The following is a 22182-nucleotide window of genomic DNA, read 5'->3' as shown; positions in this document are numbered from 1 at the left end:
GCCATCGTTACAGTTTTCACTTATTTTATTTCTGTAACACCGGTAGATATCAAACGCCTTTTGTTTCTATAACTGAGAAAGATAGACGACATTTATGAGAGTGTTTTTGTTAACGACACGATAGTAACGAGTCATCATGAACCTTTTAGTTACAAAACCATTTATCCGAACCGCACACCAGGCGCGACATGGTTGGACCCCATCATGCACCATGTCAATATAGTGTAAAGCTTGTATAAGACTCAGAGATTAATAAGCTTGTATAAGATTCAGAGATTAATAAGAACTCACTCTTCTTATTGCTTAAGAAACTCACACAAAACTTAAGCTATAAACCTCAAACACCTTAGGTTTAATTGTCACACACGACATAGCTTTTATACATGTCGTAAATAACCTAATCCTAATGATAAGCACAAGTATTTAGATAACTCCTAAACACACTTTGTCTTTATCTCATAAACTACTTAGGATTAGGATGGGCTTAACACTTAAGCCTTCTTCAAGCTTACTTCAACAGTCTCCCTCCTAAGCTTGAACTTCATGTCTTTTAAATCTTGGACTCCAATCATGTCTCGCATCTCTTTGAACTTAAGCCTTCCCAATGCCTTAGTTAAAATGTCAGCCTTCTGTTGAGTCCCTGGTACATGCTCCACTTCTATCAACTCTTTCTCCACACACTCTCTGATAAAGTGGTATCGTGAGTGTATATGTTTACTACGCCCATGAAACACTGGATTTTTTGAGAGAGCAATAGCAGAACGGTTATCCAGTCGTATGACTGTTTTTCCATATGCTGCGCCAGTGATTTCCCCAAGCAGATCATGCAACCAAATCGCCTGTCTTGCTGCCTCTGTCCCCGCCATGAATTCTGCTTCACATGAGGAAAGTGCCACAGTATCCTGCTTCTGGGAACACCAGGTAATTGGGCTATGACCGAGATAAAATATGTGACCAGACACGCTTCTACCATCAACAGAATCACTATTATAACTGCTGTCGCTATATCCAACCAACTTTGCCATCTTCGTTCTTCCAAAGCTCAAACCGAACGTAGTAGTACCCTGCAAATATCTGAGACACTGCTTGATAGCAATCCCATGCGACTCCTTAGGTGTCGCCATGTACCTACTAAGAACTCCGACTGCATATGACAAGTCTGGCCTGGTGTGTAGCAAGTACCGAAAGCATCCAATCACTCTCCGGTAATTAGTTGCATCAATGTCCTTTTCATCCTCGAATTTTGCCAACTTCAAGCCCATCTCCATTGGTGTCTGCACAGAATTACAGAGCTTCATCCCGGCTTCTTCAAGTATCCTCAGAGCATAGCGACTCTGAGTCAGTGTAATACCTTCACCATGCTGTATCACTTCGATTCCCAAATAATAAGTAAGCCTCCCTAGATCACTCATTTCAAACTTCATTGCCATCTCATGCTTAAATTCTTCAATCTTCTTAAGGCTCGTACCTGTCACAAACAAATCGTCCACGTACACAGCCACAATTAGAAGCTCTCCACTGACTGATTTCCGATACACAGACGGTTCTTTAAGACACCTCTCGAACCGTAATCCCAATAGAATCTTGTTCAGCTTATAGTTCCATGCTCTAGGAGCTTGCTTGAGGCCATATAAAGCCTTGTTTAGTTTATAGACTTTCTTCTCACTTCCCCTTACCTCAAAACCTTCAGGTTGAGTGACATATACCGTTTCTTTGAGTTCTCCATGCAAAAATGCAGTCTTGACGTCCAGATGGTGGATCTCCCATCCATTAGAGGCTGCAAGACTGATCAGAAGACGGATTGTTTCTATTCGTGCCACCGGTGCGAATACTTCCTCATAGTCTACCCCATGTTTCTGCACATAACCCTTCGCAACTAGACGAGCTTTATATTTGTTTATGGACCCGTCTGCATTACGTTTGAGTTTAAACACCCATTTTAAACCTATCGGCTTTACTCCTTGAGGTAGATCAACAAGACTCCAGCACTCCAATTTAGTGATCGACCTTATCTCGTCTTCACAGGCAAGAATCCACTCTCTAAGTTCCTTTGCCTCCTGAAAACAGCTTGGTTCATCATTCAGCGTCAATAGAAGCTTCTCTCCTTCGTATTCTGCAAACAATATGTAATCCTCCAAGTGTTTTGGCATTGACCTCTGTCTCTCTGATCGTCTTAGTGCTGGAACACTGTTTGGTATCGTCTCCTCCTCATCTCCACTGCTCCCATCACTTCCTGCTTCAGCAACCTTCTCACTCGTGGAGTCTAAGATTCTTTGTGGCTCTGTTTTGCACTCTGTTTCGTACTCTTCATCTACGATGCCATGATTACCAAATGTTCCGAGCATGACTCTGAAGTTTCCGACTTGAGTATTCTCTGAAGCATCCTTCTTCCAGTTCCACCCTTTTGTCTCATCAAAAACAACATCTCGGCTCACCACAATCCTCTGAACTTGTGGATCAAACAGCCTATATGCCTTTGATCCTGGCTCTGTCCCAAGATGTACAAGCATGCGTGATCTATCATCAAGTTTTCTCAGAAGCTTAGACTCTATCTTGGCGTAGCAGATACATCCAAAAGTCCGTAGATGACCAATGTTTGGCTTCCGTCCTCGTAACACCTCATAAGGCGTCAGATCCTTCAATGCTCTTGTAGCTATTCGGTTCAGCAAGTAGGTCGAATGTCTGATCCCTTCTCCCCATAAGTAGTTCGGTACAGACATATGCTTCAAACAACTCCTTGTCATCTCTAATAGGGTCCTGTTGCGACGCTCAACGACCCCATTCTGTTGGGGACTATAAGGTGCAGTTAGATGGCGTCTAATACCTGACTCCTCACAGTACTCATTAAACTCCTTTGATACAAACTCTCCTCCTCTATCCGTTCTCAGCGTCTGTATCTTCATGTTTGTTTCTTCCTCTACACGATTCCTGAAAACCTTAAACTTGCTGAATGCTTCATTCTTCTCCTTAAGAAGTACAGTCCACATGTATCTGGAAGCATCATCAATTAACACGAAGATGTATCGGTTTCCTCCACTTGTTTTAGGCGTTATAGGGCCACACAAGTCAGCATGTATCAGTTCAAGCAGCTTATCAGCTCTGTAACTTGTCGCCTGAGGGAAAGACTGCCTTGCTTGCTTACCAAGTAAACATGAACCACACACATTACTCTCGATAGAGATAGGTGGAACTCTAATCACGAGTCCCTTCTGCACCATTGACCTCATAGTTACCATATTTATGTGACCTAACCTCGCGTGCCACCTCGAGGACTCACTGGTTAGAGTTGTTAGCAAACTGATTGGCTCTTTTATCTTCATCTTCACTTTGTATAGCCTGTTCTTCGATCTGATTGCTTTAGCGATTAGTTTTCCATCTTTGTCATGCATAGTAAGGTGGTCGTCCCTCATCCTTATGTCACACCCAGATTCTGTAGCCTGTCCTAAGGAGATGATATTACTTCTCAAATTCGGTATGTAATAGACATCGAGAATCTTTCTTGGTTCTCCGTTTCGATCCAAGAACTCAATACATCCTTTTCCTTTAATATCAATTCTCGAGTCGTCTCCAAATCTGACCTTTCCAGTGATAGACTCATCAATATAAGAAAAATATCTCTTATCACCACTCATGTGATTTGAAGCTCCGTTATCAAGATACCAGATATTTTCTTCCCTTTTATCAAACTCATACGCACTAGGAACTACCTTCTCCTCGTTCAGATACACGATCTCATGAAGCATAAGCTCTTCTTCAACCTCATGCTTTATAATCTCCTCGGTACACTCATGGAGCATAAGTTCTTCGGCCTCTTGAGTATCATCTTTCTCAGATTCTTGTGTCTCTTGAAGCTTTAAGATACGGTCAGGACAGTCGGTGACATAATGTCCTACCTTGTCACAACGATAACAAGTAACGCGAGAAGCATCACGTGGACCGTTGAACCTCCCACGGCCTCGTCCTCTGTTTTGGTATCTTCCTCCGCGACCTCTGAATCTATTGTCACTGTTTTGACCTCGGTTCTGCTGAGATTCCAAGTTGTTAGACTGTCTATAGTCCGTATTTGCATACATTAGCTTCCCCTGATCCTCACTCGTTTCCTCTTCCTCTGCTACACGCTCTTCATAGGCTTTCAATCGTCCTATGATATCCTCAAAACCAGTCGTTTTGAGATCCAATACCTGCTCGAGTGCAGCAACTATGTGAATATACTTCTTTCGAGGAAGACACTTGAGGAACTTCTTCACCATCTTAGATTCCTCTAGTTCTTCACCTAAAGCAGCAGATTTTGATGATATCTCAGAGAGCTTTCCGACAAACTCATCTATCGTCTCTGTTTCCTTCATCTTGAGACGATCAAAGTCCGCCATTAACGTCTGTAAGCGCGCTTCCTTTACCCTCTCTGCTCCAACGTACCTAGTTTTGATCGCGTCCCATACCTTCTTCGCCGTAGTCAACTCTCCTACCTGTAAGATAAGAGTCTCAGGGATCGACTGAAACAGTAACGCCATAGCAATATCATTCTTGTCATCATTCTCGACTTCGTTCTCTATGATCTCCCAAGCCTTATGCACCTTTAGAAGAATCTTCATCCGCATAGACCAAACGGTATAATTTGTTGCATTCAAGATAGGGCACTTGATGGAGGAAGATCCTCCTTCTTTCTTCGATGGCGTTATTGCCACTGTTAGATCGCTCATGATTTTACCGTAAGCTCTGATACCACAATATAGTGTAAAGCTTGTATAAGACTCAGAGATTAATAAGCTTGTATAAGACTCAGAGATTAATAAGAACTCACTCTTCTTATTGCTTAAGAAACTCACACAAAACTTAAGCTATAAACCTCAAACGCCTTAGGTTTAATTGTCACACACGACATAGCTTTTATACATGTCGTAAATAACCTAATCCTAATGATAAGCACAAGTATTTAGATTACTCCTAAACACACTTTGTCTTTATCTCATAAACTACTTAGGATTAGGATGGGCTTAACACTTAAGCCTTCTTCAAGCTTACTTCAACAGTCAAGCTTTTCCGCAATAATTCCAGTTGATCAGGTGAATACAACTTAGTTTATGATGAAGCCTACGTGCGATACTATCATGTCTACAAATTATACTAATAAGAAACGATTCACCTGGAAGAAAAATCCAACGAAGACGATTAACATATAGTATATACTATTTTCATGCATATATATATGTATGTGTTGGGTTAGTAAAGATCAATAGAAGAATACACATTTCGCGAAGAAACTAATCAAGTAAACCTATATATGAGTCAGTCTTGACATATCCAAAGATTTTAATTGTTTATTTATGTTTAGGAGATTCTACAAAGGGGTTTGAATTTGCGTATAGATTTATTCGTTGTAATATTATTCAAGTTAAGTGAGGTTGTTGCTAGACAAACACATATTAAAAATAGCAAGGTAAGTGAAGTTGTTGCTGAAAAAAATATTTTTTGGAAGCCTTTGGTGTGACATGCGAATTTGTTAACGTAATACTAACACTGCATATTAAATAAAGTTAGTTGATTGGTAATTTCAAAAAGAGAAAGGTAATAGTAGTATTAGTAGTGAGAAGAGGTATATTGCTTGCGAAGTGGGTGAGCTAAACCCCTTAACTAATTAGTCTCTCCAAATCCAATCTCATTATCTTCATCTTTCTTTGTTGGGCCCCAAAGTCTAAATCCGAATGGCCACCAAACTCACCAGTCAGTTTCTATCGGAGAATTCTAACCGATTTTCGTTCTTACTTACACACAGTCATAAAAACACACTGTTCCTATCTGAAGTTCAGTTAGGCTGAATTTGAAAATTCTGGTTTGCTTTTTTTTTTAAAAGGAAAATTATCTAGAGCTAATTAATGGTAATCAAATAAAAAATAAAACCAAGTTACGTGTGTTAATTGTAACTTTCTAAAATAAGGAAGCAATACGTGTTTAGAACAAGCTTATATTTTGTATCCTGAATAAACTAAGAGGCAGTCACTTAACCCAACAACGGATTAGAGACTTGTATTTAGTAACATGTCATATACAAAGTCTAACCAAACCAAGTAGATAACTGTAGGTGGATGTGACATGTCTACATGGAAAAATAGTTATCGTCATCGATGGAAAGAAGTATTATAACTTGCGGATATTGTTACTCATATCATCAAATGAAGTCATTAACATTAGTATCATCTAACCAAATCAATACCATCGAAGACTGCAGATTTATGTTAGAGCGAAATGAAAGTTTAATTCAATTCGTTTAAGACTTACAAATCAAGCAAAAGGCGCCTGTAGCTCAGTGGATAGAGCGTCTGTTTCCTAAGCAGAAGGCCGAAGGTTCGACCCCTTCCTGGCGCGTACAACGTTTTTTTGACAAACTTTTAAATTTAAATGACAGTTCTTCTTTTGTTTCTCTGGGGCACCCGATGGGCCACAAAGCCTAAGCCCATTTACTAGTAAACAAAAACAGAGCTTAAATCCAAAAATATCTGAAAGTCAGAGTTAAGAGAGTGACGATGGCGCTTCTCGGCGACGACGGCCGAGGCTTCGATCTGGCGAAGAGGCTTGAAGCTACCGGAGTATGGCGGACATGGCTCGGCGATTCCATCTACTTATCATTCAACCACTACCTCTCCTCACCTTCTTCCTGGGAAGCTTTCATGCGCGTTGACGAATCCAAGTCTAGGGCTCAGATTCAGCTCCAGCTCCGCGTTCGCGCCCTTCTTTACGACAAGGCAACCGTCTCACTCTTCCTCCGATCCAACTCAATCTCCGCCTCCTCAGCTTCCTCCGATGTTTCGAAGCTCAATCATAATTGTATGTTAGGTTTCTTTCTTTTTGTTTCACTGCTCAATTTCGGGGTGTTGAATTGTTAATTTTTCGTTTGGATTTGGGTTTCAGATTTACAGCTGCACGGTGATGACGTGTACTACACTTTGGAGAACGCTTCTCCTGAAGGTGGGTTTCAGCGAGACGGTGGGCTTCGCCACAACCAGAGTTTGCCTAAGGTGAGAGAGCCAAAGGAGCTCTTGCTTGATTATGATTCGAAAAGAATTCACTTTGTTCTGAATTACTGTATGCTTAGGTGGTAGTGAATTAGGTTATTTCAGTATACTTTGTGGATCTTTGAGCATTGTCTTGTTCAGTATTCTATTAACACTGATTTCTATATGCTTATGTGGTAGTGAATTAGGTTAGTTTTGGGGTTTTTTTTGAAGCGAGTCCTGGCACTATTTGTTCTGTGTGTGTTTATCTTTCATTGCATTTGTTAATTTCTGTTTTTCCGTATTTTTCAGAGCTTATCCAAGCCAAGTTTTAACTCTGGGAGGAGAGGTAGTGAGTCTGATTTCAGCAATCTTGCGCAAAGGTCCAGGTTTGAGGAGTTGCCCGACACTTGGTACACTCAGTTTATTCCAAGGTGTGGTTTTAAATATGGGTTGTCTGTTGGAGGACAAGACTCTGACAAACGCACACCTGAAGAGATGTCTACTTACCTCAGAGTCGTTGATATTCATAAGAGAAAGCGCGCACCTTTTTTAGAAGATCGAAGTGGCGGAGGCGGAAGCTCGGGCCGCATGGGTAGATCTAATATGCATCCTAGCTCCGGATTCGATGGAAGTAGTTCGGATGATGATATACTTCTTCTTCCGGAGACGATGTTTAGAATGAACTGTGTACCCGAGACTGCCCTTTCGCCAGTTGCGAGAGCACAAGACGATGATGTTAGAACAGAGTTCTACGGGGTACTTGATACGCTACCTCAAGTTACCACCAGGAGTCATGCTATGATCGAGAGGCTTGGGATGATGCCTGAGTACCTTAGAATGGAAGAACGAGGCGTTTTGCGCCGTAAGAAAGCTGAAAAGATGGGTTTTAGTGACGAACAAGCTGCTCAGCTGTCACGGAAAGTTGTTGCACGCATGCTTTTGACCATGGGATTTGAAGGTGCAACAGAGGTTCCCGTTGATGTCTTCTCTCAGTTGGTCAGCCGACATATCTGTAAATTAGGCCGTATTCTGAAGGTTCTTACTGACAGTTACAAAAAGGAGTGTTCAGCGGTGCAGTTGATTAAGATGTTCTTAAATACTACGGGATACAGGTGAGTTTATATTAAGTGGTTTTGCTTTCATTCAAGTACTTTATGAAGATCCATCCTTTTCTTAATTATGTTTGCAATCTTTTAGATATTTCCTGTCATATATGTTTTCCATTTCACAGCTTTGTCCTCCTCATATACATTTGTTAGTGATAAGGGTCCAGTTTTAGTTTTATTCATGTGATTATATTTGACGTTTTTACAGTAATCTTGGGGGTTTAGCAGAGCTTGTTAAGGATGGTACTAGGATGATTCATCACCCCCAAAATCAGAAACACCCACAAGTGCTTCAGCAACAGTTACATATGCAGCAACAAGCTCCTCCGCGGTTACCGCAGCAAGTATGTACATAAATTTACTGTTGTTTTTTTTGTAGACTTCTCTGAGTCCCTTGGTAATTGCAGATCCAGCGGCAAATGCATCCACAGATGCAGCAAATGGTTAATCCTCAATCTTTACAGCAGCAGCAGCAACTTCTAGAGAGAATGCGTAAACGTCAAGTTACATCACCGAGACCTAATATGGATATGGAAAAAGATCGGCCGCTGGTTCAGGTAAAGCTTGAGAATCCTTCTGAAATGGGAGTAGATGGAAATGCCTTCAACCCTATGAACCCAAGACACCAGCAACAGATACATCAGCAGTTCAGGCAGCAGCAACAGATTGCTGCAATGTCGAATATGCAACAGCAGCAGCAACAACCGGGCTATAACCAATTCAGGCAATTGGCTTCAATGCAAATTCCACAAATGCAAACAACGTAAGTAGCGTTGCAAAACTCAAAAGGTCACATGGTTCCTATATTTGTTCTGACAGGTTTTGAGAGTTTTGTCCCCATTTCTATTTTGCAGTACAACAGGAACGGTCAGAGCTCAACCCGTAAAGGTTGAGGGATTCGAACAACTTATGGGAGGAGACTCTTCTCTTAAACATGAGACGGAGGATAAGATGAGATCTCCACCTACCAAGTAGCATTTGGGACAAACAAATTATACTTATTTCTGTTGTACGTGTACACAAATGCCTCCTAGGCTTAGGCATTTTGGGTTGAAGCATTTATATGATAATGTCTGAAAAACGCTAACGTTTGTTATAAGATATGTGCAGAGCTGTTTAAATTGATTGACCTTATACATGACTCTGATTACACATCTAATGGACGTTGATAGAGAGAGCACAGAAAACCTTTTGTTATTTATTATTCGTAAACCAAAAGAAAACAATTTTCCTCAGCTGAACAAAAACTGGTCCTAAGTCCCGACATCCTACTACTTCCTCGGACATCTTCAAACAACAAAGCCAACTTTGGTCTATTTTCAAACTCTTGATACACCCTGCAGAATCAATGGTTCAACTGCGCGGCAGAAGTACATGTCAAACTTGTAGCGGTTGCTTCAACGGTTTGTCCTGTGTTTATGCCTTCTCTTCATTGCAGTGAGCTAGTGAGCCTTTCACTGTACATTCACTCCCCAGTTGTCTCAAAGATTCAGGATTTTCGGGAATAAAAGCCTGGATCATGGTTTAGACCCTGAAACAAAGTTTTTTAAAAACGTCAGTTGTGAGAGATGCAAGATCTTTCAAACGATAAAACCCAAAAGAAACAATGTTATTGCATTACCTTATTGTATAGTCAGTGGCACTATGACAGGAAAACGAAGCTACTTGCATGAGTTCAGGTCAAGTTTTGCAACTAGCCTCTTAACAATAACCCCTTACGTGCTATTAGGAGGTCCTTCCCTTAGCAGCGCATATGTATGAGAGCTGAACTTGCAGCCACTTTCCTCCATGACGGTGAACAGTTCATTAAACGCCTCCACCAGTCCCTGCTTCCCAACACCATCAACAACGATCTTCCAAGCTATTTCATCATGATAATAACCACACCGAAGCAAATTCTTGAAAACCCAAACCCCTCTCTCGTTTTCTCCCTTTTTATACAGCCCACATATCAAGATTTTGCAAGACTCTAGTTGCGGTAGCTGACCAACGCAGATCATTTCATCTACCACCTTCGCTGCTTCCTTGTACATTTCCAGTTTGCAGCAACAGCTAAGCAGAGCATTGAAAACAGACTCACTCGGTGATGATATTCCTTCCTCCTCTTGCATGCGCTCAAGCACCTTTTCCGCAACTCTGAGGTTCCCGGCCTCGCAGATCCCTTTGATCAGCATTTCATAGGATCTGGCGTTGGGAGTAACACCGTGCTCTACCATTTTGTCAAGAAGCTCGACAACAATGTCAAACTCAATCACATTAGACGTCAGACAGAGATCGTTCTCTTTCCCATGTTTCATCTCTACAAGATGTTTAATCAGAGACAAAAACGTATGATGAGAAGGCTCACAACCATCATCAGTCATACGCTTGAGGACATCAAACGCAGAATCTGTCAGCCCTTGATCGCCGTAACCTTTAATCAGAGACGAGTACGTGATGGAATCAGGGTAAACACCATCTTCCTTCATCTTCGCCATCATATCCTCAGCTTCTTTCAGCTTCCCCGCGCTACAGTAGCTTTGAATGAACGCTGTGTAAGTATGCGCATCAGGCTTTGTCGTCCCAGATAACAACATCTCCTGGAAACGTCTCTCAGCGTGATCAAACTCCCCTTCCTTCAGCATTCTATGGATCAAGATCGTATCCGTAATGACTGTAGTCTGCAGACCCTTCTCCACCATTTTCTTCTCTAACAACATCGCTTCGCTTAATTTTTCATCGGTGCATAAGCCGTGAATCAGGGCGTTGAAAGTCGACGTGTTCGGCAAGCAACTCCTGCTCAGCATTTTCTCGAGGATCAGTTTAGCTTCTTCTAGTTTATCAGACTTGCAGTATCCATCGATCAATGCAGTGTACATCACCACGTTTGCATCTACCACACCTTCCCCTTCGAGAGAATCAAACAGTTGGCGAGCTTCTTCTACTCTTTTTCTTTTACACAAAGAATCTATGAAACTATTATACGTCCACTGATCCGGAACCAATCCTCTACCCTTCATCAAACTAAGCAATCTATACGCACTATCGAAATTACCGGATCTACACTGTCCATCGATCAACGAGTTGTAAGTGACAACGCTAGGAGCCACTCTACGCTCAATCATCTTATGAAACACCCCCATCGCTTTGTGCACGTTCTTCTTACCAAACCCGTGTATCAACTCATTGTAAGTGCGCGTATTCGGACTGACGTTACGCGACTCCATCAACTCCACAACGTCTAGCGCGTCTTCCATCCTCCCCTGCTCACAGTACCCATTGATCAGCGCATTGTAAGTGACCACGTTCGGCATCAACCCTTTCTCCACCATATCGCCAAGCAACTCCCTCGCTTCCTCGAACTTACACTCACCACACGAACTGCTGATAAGCACCGTGTAAGTGTGAATATTCGGAGTAATACCTCTCTCCGACATCTCCTTACGCAGGTCAAGAGCTTCTGACTTCCGTTTCGATCCACACAACGCGTTTATAAGCACAGTATAAGTCCGAACCGTCGGACGACAGTTATTATCATCATCATCCTCCTTCATTCTCGCAAAGAGCTCCATCGCTTCGTCGACCTTCCTCGCTACGCAAAGACCGTGTATAAGGTGAGTGTACGCGACCTCGTTCCTCCTGAAACCTTTCGAAGCCATCTCCTCGAAAACCTTAAAAGCAGAATCCAAATCCTTACTCCGACAGTAACCCATCACCAAAGAGGTATCAGTGAAAAAATCAGGTTCCAAACCAGCTTCAACGATCTTACTCACATACTCCTTCGCCTTGACCACATTCCCAATCTTGCAGTACCCAAAAACCATCTTGTTATAAGTGTAAACGTTCGGAGAAACCTCACCTTCCTCCTCCGACATCATCTCCGTATAAAGCTTCTCCATTTCATCAACCAATCCGAATCTAGCCAACGAATTCAACAGCGTGTTGTAACACTCAACCCTAAGCTTAACAATAAAGCTTCCGTCTTTATTCATCTTCCTGCATATGTCCAAAACGAACAGAGCATCTCCAGCCGATTCGCATCGCTTTATCATCAGGGACCTGATCTTGAACGCGACCGCCGCGTACCCGTTGTTGCTGTTCGCGAGGAGGGAGAGGAGAGACGCGTAGGAGTAGACGCTGTGCTTGAACCTGGGGCTCTGCGAGATCCAGTGGGAGAAGTTGAGAGCCGTTTTGGGATCTAGATCGAGGGAGAAGAGGGAGGAGACGTGGGAAGGGCGTATCGACGGGAGCATTTGTTTTAAAGACGGAGACTTGTGCCAGTTGGGTTTGGTGAGGATCGACAGGAGACGGTGAGGGATGCTGCTGTTCGGGTCGGATTGTTCAGGCGTGCGTATGAGCGGGGAAACGGAGCAAAACGTCCGGTGAACATCTTTGGAGACTCTCGTGACTACGGAGGATACCGAACCGGGGAAGGTTGCGTCACGGTTTGGTTGTATTCGACGGATCATCGATCCGTGTTTGGATCGGTCCGGTGATGAAGAAATGAAGAGATTTTGCAGAACGGCGACGGCATCCTCTGTCCAGAACCAGAATAGACTTTTGAGAGCTCAATGTTTCTTAATGGGCCTTTATAATCCTTCATGGGCTATTCAGTGCTCCAGTTCAATAGCTTAAGAAGCCTTCATGGGCTATTAAATGCTTCAATAGATTAATGGGCCTTTTGTTAAAAAAAGGCGGGAACGCAAGTTCTAATACTCCGGCGGAACTGAACGACTCGGGTGATGGTCGGAGGAACAATGCGACGGCGATGAGAAGAGATTATAGCGGCGGATTGATCGTAGTCTCTGGGATTTCAAGCTTATTTGGTTCTAAAGGAGGAAACTTTCGTAGTCAATTTAGGCTTCTCTGCATTGCAAGCAACTCCTTTACAACGACGCACACTTTCTCTCCGCTTCTCAGACAGTGCATAGACGAGAGATGGTTCCCAGGAATCAAGACCATCCAAGCCCAGATGCTCAAATCTGGTTTTCCGATCCAACTCTCCGGGAGCAAACTCGTCGACGCGGGTCTGAAGTGTGGCGAGATCGGTTACGCACGCAAGGTGTTCGATGAAATGCGTGAGAGACATATCGTGACGTGGAACTCTCTAATTGCGTATTTTATCAAGCATAGAAGAAGCAAGGAAGCTGTTGAGGTGTATAGATTGATGATCACGAGTAATGTTTCGCCAGATGAGTACACATTGTCTAGTGTTTTCAAGGCGTTTTCAGATTTGGGTCTTGAAAAGGAAGCTCAGAGAAGCCACGGACTTGCCGTGGTTCTGGGTTTGGAGGTCTCTAATGTGTTCGTTGGAAGCGCTCTTGTGGATATGTATGTTAAGTTTGGTAAAACTAGGGAGGCGAAGTTGGTGTTAGACCGTGTTGAGGAGAAAGATGTAGTTTTGATCACTGCTTTGGTCGTTGGTTACTCTCAGAAGGGTGAGGATGCAGAGGCTGTGAAGGCGTTTAGGAGTATGTTGGTGGAGGGAGTCCAGCCTAACGAGTATACTTACGCTAGTGTGCTGATATCTTGCGGAAACTTGAAGGATATAAGTTATGGGAAGTTGATACATGGACTTATGATCAAGTCTGGGTTTGATTCTGCTCTTGGCTCACAAACTTCTCTTCTTACAATGTATCTAAGGTGCTGTTTAGTCGATGATTCCTTGTGCATTTTCAAGTGTATTGAGTACCCAAATGAGGTGACTTGGACGTCTCTTGTATCGGGGCTTGTCCTAAACGGTAGAGAAGAAATGGCCTTAACTGAGTTTAGGAAGATGATGTGTGATTCAGTAAAGCCAAACTCTTTTACATTGTCTAGTGCTCTCAGGGGGTGTTCGAATCTCGCTATGTTTGAAGAAGGCAGGCAGATTCATGGGATAGTATTGAAATATGGTTTAGATAGAGATAAGTATGCAGGGTCGGGGCTCATTGATCTGTATGGGAAATGTGGATGCTCGGACATGGCAAGGTCTGTTTTTGATACTTTGAGTGAAGTTGATGTTATATCTTTGAACACAATGATCTATAGTTATGCACAGAATGGTTTCGGACACGAAGCACTCGAGTTGTTTGAGAGAATGATGAATCTTGGACTGCAAGCCAATGATGTAACGGTTTTGAGCGTACTCTTGGCTTGTAACAACTCTGGCTTAGTTGATGAAGGTTGTGAGTTCTTCGAGTCCTTTAGAAAGGGTAAGGTCGTATTAACGAATGATCATTACGCTTGTATGGTAGACATGCTTGGACGAGCAGGGAGATTGGACGAGGCGGAGATGCTTATAAACGAGGTGGTAAACCCTGATTTGGTTCTGTGGAGGACGCTGCTCAGTGCCTGTAAAATCCATAGAAATGTTGAGATGGCAGAGCGGTTAAAGAGAAAGATCCTTGAGATAGCACCTGGAGATGAAGGAACTCTCATCCTAATGTCAAATCTCTACGCCTCCACGGGAAAATGGAACAGAGTGATTGAGATGAAGAGTGATATGAGGGGGATGAAGCTGAAGAAGAGTCCAGCGATGAGTTGGGTTGAAGTCGACAGAGAAACGCATACATTCATGGCTGGAGATTTGTTTTCACATCCAAACTCGGAGCAGATTCTTGAAACTCTTGAAGAGCTGATTAAGAAAGCTAAAGATCTTGGGTATGCTGAAGACAAAAGCTGTGTGTTTCAAGACATGGAGGAGAGTGCAAAAGAGAGATCTTTGCATCAACATAGCGAGAAACTGGCCATAGCTTTTGCAGTTTGGAGAAACGTTGGGGGAAGTATAAGGATTCTAAAGAACCTTAGAGTTTGTGTCGATTGTCACAGTTGGATCAAGATCGTGTCAAGAGTTATAAAGAGAGAGATTATCTGTAGAGATTCAAAGAGGTTTCATCATTTTAGGGATGGGTCCTGTTCTTGTAGAGATTATTGGTAAAAATGAACGAGACTGTGTTTGAATTAGGCCCAGGGGCATTTCATATGAATTGTGGAAATGAGCCCAACATTTTTGTATTATTTTGTTGCTAGTGTTTTGAAATGACAGTGTTGTAATTTTAACAAAAGTAGAAAAGGTCAATGTTTTCATTTTAAAATTGATGACAATGTAATTCATGATTAATTATCTAAGACAACAACATTGGCAGATTTTGGGGATTCTTAGCGTTTATCAGAAAATCAAGTTAAAGTGATAAATGATTCATTATTTATTTGTTCAAAGCATTTGAAAGAAAAATTCAGCTATAGTCAACTGTTAATTGCTCAGTTGGCAAAACTTTCCTATACTTTTTTTAACATTTACTGTTACAGCCAAAACTGTTGCTATATTTTGTAATATTTACATACACCTTTTATCTAATATTCTATAACTTTTGTGTTGCTATATATAACTCCAAAAGAACACTCGTTAAAAACAATAAAAATTCGGTTTAGCAAAAAAACTACAATAAAACTTCGGTTACCACGAAGAAAAAGGTAATGCTGTAAGAAACCAAAAACATGCAACATGTTTTGTGTTAGAAGCTTTCTCTTCTCTCTTTTTTTTCTCATCATTATCAAAAGACGTTACTTTGTGATGAGTTTTATGACAAATCTCGTATGTTGTGATAGCCTGCTAGTTTCGACGGCCATATGTACAAAACTTGGTTCGAAAGTAAAGTAGAAGCTATATATCATTTTAAATAATCTCTCTTCCGTTTACTCGTTTGTTTCCCATCTTGCCAAGTGGGATACCACCTTCAACTATTTTAGGTCACGTTCATGCATGTATATGCATCAAATATATGCATCAAATATTCCAGACGACATGACTCATTTTTCGTATTGTTGCGTGCATTAATTTAGCCAGACTCGAGGTAAATGGAGAATTATATTACACCAAGAAAAGAGATGATGAATATACATAAATTAATCGATATTTTAGAGTAGATCATATAACTAGACAATCTCCTCTCACAACTGAAAAACCGTGAGCTTTCTCGCAATTGGTTTAGGTTTTTATTTGGTAAAAATGTTAAGTGCAATTGGTTTAGGCTCTTGTTGTAAAGCCGTGAAACAGCGACATATTAAATTTATTCATATTGTATACTATCTAAAAGCTATTGCATCACTTGTATTCACATTCATCATGCTCCTTCCCTGTCTATCCGTTTCATTAAATCATCAAAAATATTTTATTATTTTTATTTGTAATATTGAGATATTTAATATATTTTTAATGACATTACACTTTAGCCTTTATTTGGTTAGTTACATGTTCTCAACCAAAAGCAAGATAAAGGTTAATTCTTGATTGTTGTTACCTTTCTAGGATAATTAAAAAGAGGAGAAACAAAAAGTTCGGATATCGGAAAGGCAATGTTCTTAGGATGAAAAGTCTTAAAACGCAAACAGACTAATGATCAATCATAAAAAGCTTAAAGGGTGATTGTAGTATACTTCAAAAGTGCCAACATCACCTTCTTCTTCAAAAGTGCCAACATCACCTCAAGAAAAAGTAATTCTTCTATAATAGTATATACTATCAAATATATTGATCTTTAGATAAAATAAAAATAATTGGAATGAAAAGTGAATTACTCTTGCGATTTTTATATATTTAATATTATTTTTTGCTTTGTGATTTACCTAGATTGGTCCTCTAAAAAAACTAAAACTCGAAAACGAGAGCTATATATAGTCTTTACTGAATGCTAATATATATAACTCCATTGTAATACTTATTTACATACATATTATTTTACCACGTAAAAATTCAATCATTTGTTATTAATGATATAGAAAATTCTATAAATATATAGCTTGTTCATTTAAAAAATGTATATACTTACATATGTATATATATCTTTTGACATTTTTCCAGCGGATTAGTTTTAAAAAACACGCTTGTGAAAATAGGTGACTTTTATGTTTTTTTTTTCTGAACTGGGACTTTTTATGTTGTAAAACCAATAGAAGTAAATGTGATCAAAAGTCACATTGACAATTCTAAACCATATTTGGAGTAAAAGTGAGGGAAAATGAGTTACTATGATATGACTTAAATAATGACCATTGATTACGATGCGCACGATGGGAGTCGATCGTTAATTGACTTCGCAAAGACACAAAAATTGAATTATAACTGATTTAATAATGATGAAATGTGCATAGTATTAATTATTCCATCCGTTTCAGAATAATCTATGTTTTAAAAAAAATTATTTCTAAAAGATATATGTTTTATTTTTTCAATATATGTAATAATAGCAAATTATAAATTTCAAAAACATTAATTATATTTACTGAATTTTGATTGGTTAAAAATCATAGGAAATAACTAAACACAAAAATAATGTATTTATTATCAAAAAAATTTATATTCTTTTAAAAAGTACGAAAACTTTAGGATATACACTATTTTAAAACAGACGGAGATCAAATAATCAGAACAAGAAAGGAATCTGTTACTCGATGAACCTTTAAACACTTAAGGCAAAATATTATTCACAATTCACATGCAGGGGCCACAATTTTTCTTCGTAGTCAAATGCAATTGAATAAAGAACGTAATAGTCGCATAAACAAATAGCTTAACAAAAAATAATTGAAAGTAGATTATGATTTACAAGTTAATTTTCTTCTAGAAGCCAGAAGTTAAAGTGGATCAAAGGCAGTTTTTTTCTTTTTTACTATTTAGTAACCCACAATTTCAAATGAAGCGTTAAAATTTAAACCAAATTCATGACTATATATATCATCTACATATGCACCTAAAAGACTAAACCCTATATAATACTTTCCAGAACCTGTAATGTTCTGTATGCTTTTAACACAATTCAAACACTTATCAAATTTTGAAATAACCAATGTTTGGATTTAGTCGAACTAGTCCGTTTGCACATGCCTACTTCTGCATAAGACGTCCGTACTTGCAGTCGCAGACCTTCTCTAGATCAGTAATAATATGTACATACACATTAATACATATACTAATATATACCGTACATATATATGTGTGTTAGTATATGTAGCGAGAATCTAAGGATGGGGCTAAAGAGAGACTGCAAAAAAGGCTAATGCCTGGTCTCTGTGTTTCACGTAGACTCGACATAGTTCAGTGACTTATAAGATGCCATATGCTTGAGTGTGTACATGAATTAGACCACACTTCACTGACAGTTTTTTAATGTAACATACTACAATTTATGTTTTCAGTTTTACAGCACAACTGTCGATGTTGTAGCGAATATTACACACCATTTATTGAGATTCTAATTTTTACCAGGGTATATTATTACAGTTGATGTGGATGGGCAATTATTTTGCTTGGCTCGAGACGTGTGTATATTTAGGCTCTGTTAAACTTGACAAAATCTAGTAAAATTATTTAAAGGTAATAGTGAGTCTGTAACTAATCCCAAGGAAACATTGTCTGTTTACTGAAATCGACGTTTCAAGAATTTTCGAATTATAATTAACCTTGGGATAAAAACCAACAATTTCACTACCAAACCAAGAGCCTTTCAATAATTAAGCTTTAAACACAGTAAATCTTGTTTGGAATTTTCCAACATTGAAATAATTATGTGTACAGAAAAGTCGCAAGTTTGGAGAATCTATTACTATAGTTTTATCTCTCAATTCTTAGAATTTTTGTTTACAAATTGAAACTTATAATACTAAAACAGTAAACAACAACAGAAAATAAAGCTGACTACAAAGAACACCCCAAACATAACAAATACTACAAACATAAATACTTTTTTGGCATTACATAACAAACACACATAATTTTAAATATCTGATCATATGATATAGTTTCTTTAACTTACCAAGAGTCATGGCATAGCATTATAATGGTTAAGATCAGTCCAAGCTTGAACTCCATTGTTCCATTGCTCACTTCCTCCTGTGTTATTATTATTAGCCACCCCTTCGTTATCATTATTATTATTACCAAAATACCACTCTGTCTGATTATCTCCTTTCTTGGTCGGCGAGGGCGGTGAGTTCACGATCTCTAGATTCCTGTAAAGTATCGGCTGTGGCCTCTCCACAACGACAGTCTCTTCTTTAGAGCTACCAAAAAGCATAGCCATCCTCTGCTGCTGAAGTCTCCAGTGCAAATCTTGGTTCAAGCAACTCAAAGTTTCTATCGAAGTAGCTAAGTTACCGTCCGTTGCTCCGGCGGTTGTGAACGTTCCCGATGAATGATTGTTGTTGTTGTTGTTGTTGTTGTAGTCTCCGAAACCCATTAAAGATAAACCCGACCCAACATCAACGGGTGTTGTTTCGACCTGGTCCATGGGCCTAAGGCCAAGAACTTCTTGATTATTCATAAGTTGAAGATCGTTGATTTTGTTGAGAGACAAACCAGCGAGCTGAAAATCCATTGTTGTAGGAGGAGGGAAGAACTTGGTGGAATCTTCCATGATCGAAGAGAAAAATCTCTGAGATGATGAAGAAGAAGGAGTTATTGCTGAGTTAGGTTTGAATGATTTTTTTGTTTTCCGACAACCTCCACCGATGGGGACGTTTCTTAAGGCACCGCCACGTGTCCAGTAACGGCGGCAAGCTTTGCAGAAGTGACGAGGCTGAGAGAGGCTGTAGTTGTTGTAGTAACAAAACTTTGTGTTTGAGGAGTTGCAACGAGGACATTTTAGGGTTTGTTGGTCTTGAGAGGCGGAGGAGGACGGTGGTTTTTTGGTATGGGATGTGCCGGTGGTACGGTGATCCGGTTTAGGAGAGTGGAGATTGGTATGGGAGGACATGATGATGATGGGACGAGAGAAGAAAAGTTTGAAGGAAATAAGCGAAGTAGGAGAATAGAGAGAAAGAGAGGTTGAAGAACAGTCGGTACAAGGGTTTCGTGTGGTGTTAATATATTTATACAGATGATTGTGTATGTATCTGAATATGATATATTTATGTTTATGTTTTTTTTAAAGTCACTTTGGTATAATTAGTTATAGATTTTAACCCAAAAAATTACTTATAGTGATATATTTGAAGAAAACAAAAAGTGTTTTTGTCTTCAAAAAGCGGGAGAGAAAGACTTGATTACTTTTCGTTTGTTAAAGAGTTAGCATTCAATATAAAAAAAGGGGTTCTATCTTAAAGAATTCGAAGTACTTAATTATTTGAGTTTTCGGCATTTGTAACTCTATTTGTAAAAAAAACCTCTATTTGTATTTATATTGCACTAATATGTAGTGTGTTTATATTATAATGAAACTTTAGTAACTAGAGTTTTGTTATTTAAATTTGTTTCTAAGACATTAATTGTTTTTATTAAAATTATTAGTTATGCGTACTGTACAGTTTACACAAAAAATTGGTAACATAAAAAATATATAATATAATCTATATAAATTTGAGAATTCGAATATTTATGTTTTCTGCTAAAATCAATTATATTCATGTTATAACAAATTAAACTGTGATAGTTGTGTTGGATGTAAATTTTGTTGGTAACGATTATACAAGAGTGTTAGTTTGGCTTCTGCCAACAAAGTAAATATTTATGTAACATGTTTTAGCAACTCTTGAGATAAAACACTTTTAAACTATGTTGGCCATGTACTAAAAAAATGTTATACATCTCTGTGGTGTTCTTCTATTACATTTGATGAGTTTGATCACAAATTATCTTTGGATTTATTATAAATTAAAACAAAGCAAAAAAATGTAGCAGAGGATGATCGGTTAAGTCTCACGAGAGATCCATTCTTGAAGCTCTCACATGTTTCCCATTTTATCTTCTCCGTTCTCTCGTGTTTCTTCACAGATGGAGACGTTTACTCAATCATCGAAACACAATCTTCTCTTTTTATTTTTGGACGTATTACTTATTAGTAGAATATATGTATATATATGTGTGTGTATGTGTATCTATAAATATTGTATGTCTTTATTGAGAACATTGCGTTGCCACAACAATTTTGTAATTGGAATTTAATACGTAGACAAAAAGAAAATAATTGAATCAGATTCAGATGGCCGTTCACTTCAATAACTCAGCAAAATGTCAAATGGTGTGTGAGTATTTATATTAGCGATGGAAAAAAAAGAAAAAGAAGAAGAGAAGGCGTTATAAAAGATGTCAGAGAATTCTTTTGGGAATTAATGGTCAAGTTTATATTAAGGTAATAATTTCACAAAGATGTCAGGAAGTTAAATACTAGTATTATATGGCTGAAAGCTATCCCTAAGTATAACTGCATGTATATATAGAACTATATAATATGCAGTCTACGTATAAAGATTGGTGCAGTGCATACTTCACACCAAGAAAAAACGTTACCTCAACAATAGAAACAAAACACATAACAAATTCTATCCGATTTGTTCCGTTTAATTGCACAGTTACAAATGTTCTTCTGTCTTTTCTGCCACCTCTCTCTCTCTCTCTCTCTCTCTCTCTCTCTCTCTCTCTCTCTCTCTCTCTCTCTCTCTCCAAAACCATCTACCCCAATTGCAAATGATGATTAATCAATCATACACGCTCGGTTTTATTTTAAAACTATTCTTCATAAGCATAACCATTAATAGCCATTTTCACAACATCATGCAAATTTACTGCTGAAATTAATCAACAAGGAACAAAACTAAGTAGGAATTTTTAAATAGAAAACTAAATCCATGATATAATTAATTTAGTTTTCTATTGAAAATTTTAGATTCTCTCCAAAAGAAACTAAATTTTGATTTGTTTATTCTTTTGTAACAGGCGTATAAAATTTATTACGGAGTTTGTAAATAAGTATATATATATGTTTAAAGCAAGAAAGAAAGAGACATGACACAAAAATGACTTAAGGTAAAAAGACTCAGTTTAATTAAAGAGATTGGTCAACTATCAAACGTTGTAGAACCATCAACTATATACTGTACCACCTGATTTACCTGCCCTGTTCCCATTTATTCCAGCCGTAATTTGACCGACTTTTCATTAACTGCTCTACATTTATGTATATGAGCTCTATCCGAGATAATAATTAGGAGTATCTACGATGGATCTTGAAATAAGAGAGAAGAAAAGAATTGAAACATGTGAAGCTTATCACGAGAACTGAAAAGAAAGAGAGAAGGCCCATTAGTATTTATTTGGGCTTTGTTCCGAGAATAGCCTAAAAGCCTATGAT

General features: G+C 39.0%; 4 protein-coding genes and 1 non-coding gene across 5 annotated transcripts; 3 read left to right on the top strand and 2 right to left on the bottom strand.

Annotated features, from left to right (window-relative positions):
- The first annotated feature begins 6290 nt into the window (after window positions 1-6290).
- On the top strand, window positions 6291-6363 carry TRNAR-CCU (transfer RNA arginine (anticodon CCU)). Its single transcript has one exon. It is a non-coding gene; the product is annotated as a tRNA-Arg (tRNA).
- Window positions 6364-6488: 125 nt separating this feature from the next.
- LOC108859108 (uncharacterized) lies at window positions 6489-9223 on the top strand. The gene is made up of 6 exons (XM_018632954.2): window positions 6489-6822; window positions 6907-7013; window positions 7302-8104; window positions 8307-8442; window positions 8506-8861; window positions 8953-9223. The coding sequence occupies exons 1-6, from the start codon at window positions 6522-6524 to the stop codon at window positions 9071-9073; spliced, it is 1824 nt and encodes a 607-aa protein (XP_018488456.2). The 5' UTR covers window positions 6489-6521; the 3' UTR covers window positions 9074-9223.
- Window positions 9224-9276: 53 nt separating this feature from the next.
- On the bottom strand, window positions 9277-12631 carry LOC130494541 (pentatricopeptide repeat-containing protein At5g65560). The gene is made up of 2 exons (XM_056986599.1): window positions 9720-12631; window positions 9277-9629 (listed from the first exon to the last, which is right to left on the bottom strand). The coding sequence occupies exon 1, from the start codon at window positions 12544-12546 to the stop codon at window positions 9814-9816; it is 2733 nt and encodes a 910-aa protein (XP_056842579.1). The 5' UTR covers window positions 12547-12631; the 3' UTR covers window positions 9277-9629; window positions 9720-9813.
- A 56-nt stretch (window positions 12632-12687) lies between these two features.
- On the top strand, window positions 12688-15123 carry LOC108861228 (pentatricopeptide repeat-containing protein At5g65570). Its single transcript, XM_018635055.2, has one exon. The coding sequence runs from the start codon at window positions 12750-12752 to the stop codon at window positions 14994-14996; it is 2247 nt and encodes a 748-aa protein (XP_018490557.2). The 5' UTR covers window positions 12688-12749; the 3' UTR covers window positions 14997-15123.
- A 3468-nt stretch (window positions 15124-18591) lies between these two features.
- Window positions 18592-19915, bottom strand: LOC108859402 (dof zinc finger protein DOF5.7). The gene has a single exon (XM_018633300.2). The coding sequence runs from the start codon at window positions 19807-19809 to the stop codon at window positions 18877-18879; it is 933 nt and encodes a 310-aa protein (XP_018488802.1). The 5' UTR covers window positions 19810-19915; the 3' UTR covers window positions 18592-18876.
- Window positions 19916-22182: the final 2267 nt, after the last annotated feature.

Source organism: Raphanus sativus, chromosome 5, assembly GCF_000801105.2.
Source record: "Raphanus sativus cultivar WK10039 chromosome 5, ASM80110v3, whole genome shotgun sequence".
Taxonomy (NCBI): Eukaryota; Viridiplantae; Streptophyta; class Magnoliopsida; order Brassicales; family Brassicaceae; genus Raphanus; species Raphanus sativus.
This window is presented reverse-complemented; position numbering and strand designations above follow the sequence as displayed.